The sequence below is a fragment of the Diabrotica virgifera genome, chromosome 3 (assembly GCF_917563875.1).
Source record: "Diabrotica virgifera virgifera chromosome 3, PGI_DIABVI_V3a".
Classification (NCBI taxonomy): domain Eukaryota; kingdom Metazoa; phylum Arthropoda; class Insecta; order Coleoptera; family Chrysomelidae; genus Diabrotica; species Diabrotica virgifera.
The window spans coordinates 39856259-39865804 of NC_065445.1; the positions used below are offsets into that span (position 1 = coordinate 39856259).

General features: G+C 31.1%; 1 protein-coding gene across 1 annotated transcript in view; it reads right to left on the reverse strand.

Annotated features, from left to right (window-relative positions):
• Positions 1-9208, reverse strand: part of LOC114328969 (DNA replication licensing factor Mcm6) — a 33409-nt gene extending 24201 nt beyond the window's left edge. Inside the window, exons 1-3 of the mRNA XM_028277968.2 lie at positions 9008-9208; positions 8548-8956; positions 1130-1321 (exon numbers count right to left, since the gene is read on the reverse strand). Of these exons, the coding sequence (XP_028133769.1) occupies positions 1130-1321; positions 8548-8956; positions 9008-9099 (693 nt within the window). The 5' untranslated portion in view covers positions 9100-9208. The remainder of the gene's footprint in view (positions 1-1129; positions 1322-8547; positions 8957-9007) is intronic.
• Between the last annotated feature and the right edge of the window lie 338 nt (positions 9209-9546).

Genomic DNA, 9546 nt, shown 5'->3' on the forward strand with positions numbered 1-9546 from the left:
TATTGCAGAAGTGGATTGTACAACAAAATAAATTAATATTCAATGTAAATAAATAAAAACATTAAATAATTACACTTTTATGAAAAAGAACTTTTTATAATAAAACATTTTCATTATTATTTATAGGACCCAATATAAAATTATAAACTCATATAAATCTATGAAAATATTTAAAATGGTATAGGTATATAATATTTACATACAATAAACTTATATAATATGAATTTTTAGTATATTAACTTTTAATTATTTATTAAAAAAAGATACCAACGGCCGGGTTCGAACTTGGGACCTCTTGAACTGCAGTCTAATGCTCTACCACTGAGCAAGCACCTATCGATCTATTAACGTACTTTAAAATTGAAGTTAAAATGTTATTGCATTAGTTACATTTTTAAAAGAGTTTGAAATTAAAAAAAACTTTTTATTCATATAATAGCAGTTAAATATTGCATTGTTAGCTAGTTTTAAGCTATTCTGAAAATTTCAGGTGCCTAGGTAGCCCAGAACTATTTTTAAAATGGATTACAAAATTTGTGGATATAGTGACATAGTTACAAAGACCAAGCCAAGTATATAAAAACACAAATAAAATATAAAACAAGAATTAAGTAATAATCCTATGTTAAAGTAAAAAATAAAAACAATATATATAATAAAAACAAATACTTATAGTAAATAATAAAAACAAATCTGAAGTGTCAACACCACAACTGTCGAATAAGTGTTACCAATCTATGCCAAAATGGCACATGCATTCAATTGCAGTAAAGGTGTGATTAGGACAAGTGTGCTTTATAAAAATGCTTTATAATCCATTTATACAAATTAAATGAAACAAGTTATAGTATATTTCTTTAAGTTTACATTAATAGAAATCTTCAACTATTATTTTTACGTCTGAGACTCTTTAATTTATTATTTTTACACTTATACAATACAATATGTCTAATGGCTGTAATTCCAGTGAACTTGGCTAAACGATTATAAAAAGGAACATACCTACAACTTAAATATTTTGTGTTGGTATCATGTGATATCACTTGCTATGATGTGAATGATGTGGAACAGTATTTATACTGTACGAACCATATGTATCTTTGTATCTAATTTAACTCAAGTATATTACCTGAACTGTTTCTACATTTTCTGCACGAAGGATAACTTCTACACTTCTGGGTACACAACCTCTTGGTAACTCAGCTTGTGTTTCCTGAATCCTAACTTTTTGAAAATCTACAAATCTAGACTTATCAACATTCAACAAAAACTTCCTACGGTTACTGCATACAGGATTTCTACAAATTGTTGGATTTGTAAACTGCAATAAAATTAAAATAAGTATCTGTTATTAGTATAAATAGGTATCAGAATGTTACTAAACTAAACAAAAACATTGATGAAGCTGTAGTAAATTTCACTTCATACTCCAACATAATTATACTCTTACAATAATTGAGGGGATCAGATGCTAAGGGGTACAAGTGATAAAATGGTTCAATTGAGAAAAATGAAGTCAAAGTTAAATTTACATAGTAAATTCTACAGCAAATTCATTGCTTATGAACTTATTTTAAATTAATTGTATACCTTTTATTTATCTAATTGTAAAAGCTTTTGTAAAGTTAGTATTTATTTTCATTCAAAATATATGAAATTTGGAAAAAAAAAATGTTCGCATTTGTACCTCTCTGCTTCAAATTTTGCACTTGTTTCTCTTTTCCACTTAAGTACCTTACCAATTTCATAAATTCTTAAACTAAAATAAAAGAAAAATTACGTAAAAAGTACACATTTTTATTGATGAAAACTTACTTGGTACATTTTGTGTTATTATTTCACTTATTATGAATACTTTTTTAAGGGCTTGATTTGCAAAGAAACTAAACAAATCACCAAAAATAATATCCAACACCTTACAGGCAAAGAGATACAAGTGAAGTTTACCTGTTTGCCGCAAACTGTTTTAAATATTTCGTAAGTAGTCAAACTAAAACCTGTGATAGGTCGCCACCAGTAGTTTAGTTCACCTGTATCTCTTTCCCACTAATTTTTTAATACTATCTAGTATTATTTTGTGCACTTAACTCAGCTTACAATATTTTTTCACTGTACCCCTTAGTATCTAATCCCCTCAATAATTATACCAGAACAAACCCAAAATAAACATAGTACAAGTTTATGCTCCAACTGAGGACAAACCAGAGAGCACCATTGAGACTTTCTATGAAGACCTAAACAATATTCTAAAATCCATTAAAACGCAGGATGTTACAAATTATAATGGGAGACTTTAACATAAAGGTTGGAGAAGAAACAGTAGAAAAATTTACAGGAAGATACAGTCAGGGCAACAGAAAAGAAAGGAGTGACAGGCTTATCAAATTTTGTCAAAACAATAATTTTAAATGCCAAAGAGAAGGTTATATTTTAGATTTAATGGAAGAAAGATATCAACATAAAAACAAAGATAATCAGATGTACAAAAAAGCGCATAAACAAATAAAATACAAAATTAAGCAGGTGAAACAATGGTTAAAAGAGGAATGCCAGAAAAGACATGATAGTTTTAACACACAAAAAAATTAAAGAATTAAAACTCACAACAATAGAAAAAGAAATCTGGGAATACTGAAAGATACAAATGAGAAACATGTGTTGAATACTAACGAAAAATTAAAGAGATAAACAGAATATATCAATAAACTGTTCAAAGACAATAGAGCAGAGCAAATAGAAGTAGAAGATGGTAAGGTTTTAAGGATATTAAAAGAGGAAATTAAAATGGTATTAAAAAACAGCAAAAATGGTAAAACAGTAGGTCCAGACCAAATCCCAGTAGAAAGCTTAAAATGCATAAATGATGAAACCTTAGCCATTACAGTAGACTTGTTTAACACAGTGTACAAAACAGGATGCATACCGAAACATTAGTTACTCTCCAACTTTTTGTGCTATCCCTAAAAATACAAAAGCTAAAGATTGCAATGAATACAGAACAATATCATTAATAAGTCATGTTCTCAAATTATGTTTGAAAACAATACATGATCGTATAAATAAAAAACTAGAAGAAGGAATAGATGATAGTCAGTTTGGGTTCAGAAAGGACTTGGAACCAGAAAGGCATTATTTGCTTTTAATGTGATAACTCAAAGATGTATGGAGATGCATGTTTATTACATTGATTTTGAAAAAACATTTGACAAAGGAAAACATGAAAAAATCATTTTAAAGTCTAAAGACAAAAAACATAGATAAATGGGTCTTACGATAGTCGAACAGATAACGAACCCAGTCCAGAAATTGAAATCAGGAGAGGAGTTAGGCAAGGAGGTATTATGTCTCCATTACTAGTTTAATGTATATTATAATGAAGCCATTTTTGAAGAAGCATTACTATCTCAAAGTGAAGAAATAATAATTAACGGAAAATATTATATTAACAACATAATAAGATATGCAGATGATACTGTGATTATGGCAAGCTCTACTGAACAACTCCAATTAGGTATTACTTAACAAAACAAACAGTTTATGTGAAAAATATGGACTAAAAATGAATATTAAAAAGAACAATACATGAAACTAAGAAAACGAACATACAAACATACATTTCGATGGCTTAGTGTGAAAACCTCGTATCTAATTTTTTTTCAAAAATGACATTTTGGTGGTTTTAGTTTGAAAACCTTGTATCTCACAATTTACAACTGTTAGAAAAATTCCAAATACACTAGACTATTTTCTACACCCCAAAATAGAAACCACGTACCTATGTATATCAATTGCTCTCTTGATTTAGTGTGAATACCACATATATTTATAACCAAGAATTTGGTACTTAATTTGAAGGGTTTTTTTGAGAGATTCGACTTGCACAAATGTTTTTTTGGAACAACAAAAGGTAGTCCGGCATATAGGAACATTTTATGAACCTTAAATCAAGATTTGTATTGTATGGACCTAGTATTTGGAGGTGTGCAATAAGCTATGAAAAATAAAAACCAAAAAAACGAATAATAAACACAACCTCATTTGAGATGAAAAACACGTATATCAAGATATATGAGGTTATCATAGTTACTTGGGCAAAGGCTCTATATACTGCAAGGATATTTACGTGTTTTTCATAGTTAATATTTGTATTTCCAATTTAATAGCAACATTTAACACTTTTAACTCTGTGCCAATATCAGATATGTCTCAATGTGCTCGAATTAAAAATACGTAACGTAATTTTTGTTTTTAGGTTATATTATGCAGAAAATCAGTTTTTTGCCTCTCGTGTAAAATTGTAATTTAATGAGATACGAGGTTTTCACACTAAGCCATCGATTTGGGAAATGTACTGATAGAAAGGGTTGATAAATACAAATACCTAGGAACCTGGATTTCAGACAATAATGATCAAACAATGGAAATAAAGGCCAGGATCGAAATAGCAAGAAATGTGTTTGTAAAAATGAAAACAATTCTTTGCAACAAAGACCTTAGATTAGAACTGAGAGTAAGAGCTCTGAGATGCTAAACATTGAGTGTTTTCGATACTGTAATATGGACATTGAAGTAAGAACACATAAAAAGAGCATGGACACAGAAGAGAACAAACACAGTAGAAATGGGCAAAGAATACAAAATAATAAACACAATCAAAATAAGCAAGTCTGACGACACGTAATGAGAGGACAGTGATATGAAATGCTAAGACTGTTAATGCAGGGAAATATAACGCTGGTACCTATGATTAATGTGATTCCTAATTAGGGGTCGACAAGACAAGAATTCTTATCTTGATAACAATTTCTTGTCTTGTCTTGAGAAAAAATCAAAAAATTTAAAAAAACTTGTCTTGACGTTTTCTTGATATTTTATATCTTATCTTGACTCAAGATATTTCGAGATCTTGAAATTTCTTGATTACCTGGTCCAGTGATTCCCCGGTGACCTTTTTATTGCGATACGTGCTGACACGGCCTAATAAATCCCAGAATGACCTACAGAATCTAATACCAGAGTCAAAAAATACTTAAATGAGTCTAGGTGAGAAGATGCTGAGAATCTACTTGATTGGTAGAGAAGACACGAGAATGTCTACCCGTTATTATCAAAAATGGCCAAGGATTTTCTCAGAAAGCCAGCAACATCTGTACCTGCAGAAAGGCTATTTTCAATAGCAACTTTAACAATAACAAAGTCAAGAAATCGGCTAGACGTTGACTCCATAATGCTGGGGCCACTATGTGTTTATAGCTGTGTTTAACAATAAAAAAATTAATTTTTAGCAATAAAAGTAATCAAAAACGATAGAATTTGACTTGAACTTTCAAATGCGGTAAGCAGAATTGCTATTTTATTTTTCAATCAAAGTTATTCAGGTTCAAAAATTGCAATTTTTCGATTTTTTGAAAGTTCAACTGCGTTTATGTCGAAAACTATGCATCCTACGAAAAAACTTATAAAAACATTTTTTGCCTAGAATGACCCAAAAAATACAAAACAATGTTTTGTTTTGCGAAAAATCGCTGTTATGTGATTCCTCAAGTTCTTTGTTTATAACAATCTTATCGACATCTGGATCGACTGTTACCCAAAAAATTCGTGGGGTCAAAATACATAAAAAAAACTTGGGTAAGTCCATCTGAATTAAGGAGGCCGTTGTACCCCCACTGGCGACAGGACTAACTTGGCGACCCCTATTCCTAATACATTTCCAGTGAAAATAATAACTTTTTGATAAGTATTGGCGATACAATTTGTTTTTATATGCGTGTCCGCAAAGATTATAACTCCCAAAATATTTATAATGAAAAGATTTAGTTCATAATAGATGCCGACGAAAACAATTACTTCCCTTTGTGTTTCTGCCGACGAAAACAATTATTTTTTTATACTTTTACGCAATTATAATTTTCGTGGATCCACAAACAGAAATGATGTCTTTTGCTGATACTCCTCAAAAAATAAATTTTTTCGCTAACACTTTATTAGGGAATATAATGTTCACAATCATATAATCAAAAATAATATTTTTCGCGGCATTCATTGAAAGTTCTATTCTTAACGGCATTTTTAGGAGTTATACTTTTCAAAGGCGGCGGCGATAAAAGGAAGGAGTATAAGAAGAAGGATAGTGCCATGATTGAAGTATTTAACTGACTGGTTTAAATGCAGTTGTATAGAACTCTTCAGAGCAGGGGTGAGCAAAAGCCGGCCCACGGGCCGGATTCGGCCCTTTTGCTTATTTAATCTGGCCCGTTGAGAAATCCCGCAAGCAATTTTTTTTAAGGGCATAGGCGCAATGCTTTTTAAGTGCATTCATTTTTTTTGAATCCTGAGAAAACTAATAAGTATTTTTGAAAAATTTGAAAAACAAGTCACAGGGGTGAAAAAAAAAGAAAATTTAACGTGTTTTTTAATTTCAAATATCTCATTCAAAGGAAACGGTTTATTCTAAGGGATTTTCGTCCCTCGGTAATAATGCAATCTTTTATGCAATAATGCAATTTTTTAGTTTTCTCAGGATTCGAAAAAAAGGAATGCATTTAAAAAGCATTTGTCCAAAATTTTGCGCCTACGGTCTTCATCTCTTTTATGCGATTTTGTTGAAATCGACAGTATTAGTGTTCATAGTGTTCAATAAAATGAATCTTTATCTTCTGCTTTTGTTAAAAGCATGTATGTTTAACCCAGTCCAGGCGCGAATATTTTTTAGCTAGGTATTTGTCGTCTACCAGGACCCTTTTCTTTCGATTTTACCCCTCATAATCAGCTGCTGCAACAACTTACAACATTGTACTTATCATTTCTAAGTATGTGCTCTTTCTCCTTGCTGTCTTTCTCCTTTTAATGATTTCTCACCATTTCGTTCGTAATATGATCGGTCCATGGTATTTTCAAAATTCTCCTAAAAAGCCACATCTCAAAGATTCCAGCTTTCTCATTAGGTCAGCATTAACAATCCAATAAACGAGAATAGAGTGGACATACGATTTTTATTTTTATCCCGGTTTTTTATAGGGTTCTCTACCTTCCGGTTCCCAGTTTCCAGCTTCTTCTGTCTGTCGTTGCGTTCGCCAGGGTGAAGGTTCCTTTTTGAGATTACCTTCAGAATGCCACAGAGCTAGGATTGTTTCAGCCCTCCTCTCTTCTTTCACTTGGCGTCAATTTTAAAATTTGTTTAGGCAGCCTGTCGTCGTCCATTCTTTCTGCATGACCATACCAGATCAGTTGTCTCCTTTGAATTTTGTCGATGATGGTTGACTTGACATAACGTTTTACCATTCGATATCAGATTTGCAGATTGAATCTTTGGTTACTCAGAAATTTCCTTATCTTCATAAAGGCTGCTCTTGAATTTCTGAATTTCATTTTTTATCTGGATCCTTGTTATGGCTTAATAACGTGTGATCCAAAATTATTGTCACCATAGGTGGCTCTGCACGACAGAGATAGCTATAGAGTGCATGTTTATTATTAATTCAGATATACTTTCCAGTTTACATCAACTTTGACAAATACTTGTCAGTGTACGTACGTCAACTTAAAAACACTATAATTGAACATAAACAGTAGCAGAGGAAGCAAAATTTTAACGTTATATGAATTAAAATGTCTTGAGATTGGGTATCTTTTCAACGTGTTTTCAATCTTTATTCTTTGTTTGGAAAAGTGATCATAACAACACTGAATATAGCCGCAGTTTTCCGTGACGTCACACTACGGCGGTCTTTCAGAATAAAACAAGACATACGTATTTTTTTGCATGGATAGCTTTGATCCTAATAATTGTGGATCGCTCGTTATAATGGACCACATTAAAAATTTCGTAATTTTACTGGGAACAAATGGTTTGCATGTACATCCACACCCAACTATGACGATTTATTATTAGTATTATCTATTATTAACAGTCAAATGTTAAAATTAACAGTCAAATAATAAATAAAAAAATATATATAAAAAATTATTGTATTTTTTTTTAATAATTTTTTATATATTTTTTTTTATTTATTTTTTTTTTCTAGAACATCAATTAGAAAAAAATAAATAAAAAAAAATATATAAAAAATTATTTAAAAAAAAATACAAAAATAATTATTTATTAGTAGAATTGTTTATTATATTAGTATTAGTTTTAGGATAAGATACGAAAAAATGACTAATAAAATAAAAAATAGTAAAATTGGCGAATGGATTTAGTGTCCGCAGTCATATAAACCCAAACAAACAACAACAACAGTCAAATGTATTTGTCCAAATTCTTTAAAATGATACTTATAGTATTGTTGTCAAAAAATTTCTTGGGCAGAGAAAAACATCCACCAAAAACATTAGCGTGTGCGCAGCGTACATACTGGGTATGGTATAGGTCTCCGTCCCGGGAGACATTTTGAAAATTTCATTTTGGCCCATGCTTAAAAGTATTTGCCCACCCCTGCTTCAGAGCATCTGTAGATAGAGTATAGATAGTGATGATATTCAACCTCCAACTGAGAGACCCCACTTGAAAGAAGAATCTATTATTTGCAATTTTATGTATCTCACCTTAAATTGCTGCTCCACGTTTTTAATTACAGTCTGGCATTCCACGCAGGTAAAAGTTCCAGAAATTAATTCAGGGTGGACAGGATGCGTTCTAATAACCTGCCCAGATATCCTCACCAAAGTACCTATTTTATCAGTTTTAAGTTCTCTAACTTTATGTCTTGTGGGTACATCCATAAGACTAATATAACATTCCTTTTCATTTTTGAGACCAGCTCTATCTTTGACAAAATTGGAGACTGCTTGACAAAGATATGGGTAGATTCTGAAATATTCTTCAATGATGGTAGTGGCAAGATTTTGGTTATATTTTTCTATATCTTCGAAGCTGATTTCAATAGTACTTCGTTCTTCGCTGTGAAGTTCTACTGCAGGCTCAAGATATTTTAATTCGCCTTCCTCTTTGTACCTAAAACAATGCCGTTAGTAGATATACTTTTATTTTAACTAGGCGACTTACTCCTCTAAAAAGTCTTGAAACAATTTTTGGCATCGAATTCCAATTTCATCACGATGCTGTCTTTGACCAATATTAATGTCAGCAACATCCATTATGAATAATTTTATATTAATAAAATAAAGTCTAAAATGTAGAAACAAACTGAAGTATTATTTTTGGCGGGAACAATGCTTTAACCCTGAAACAAAGTCAATGTCAACTATCACTTCTTCTTTTTATGCAAGTAAAAAAAGGTGATTAACCAGGAGGTTGAGGAGCTAAAAATCGAAAATGTGTTTCTATTTTCTTTTTATCTTCGAATTTAATAAAAGTGAAGTAGTGCTTGGTCTACATATGAATAAATCGTATTGATTTAAGGTTTACAAGTGGCTCTAGTATAAATGATAATTTGTTTAGGTTTTTTTGTTCCGTTGTTTTTAAGTTTTTAGAAGGAAGGGAACAAGTGACGGTTGGCGAGGACTTTGATTTTGCGTGATTTTCTGTTCTGTGAAAGTTTCTTATTCCCGCCAAAATAATTCGATTGATGAATTGCAGCGCGC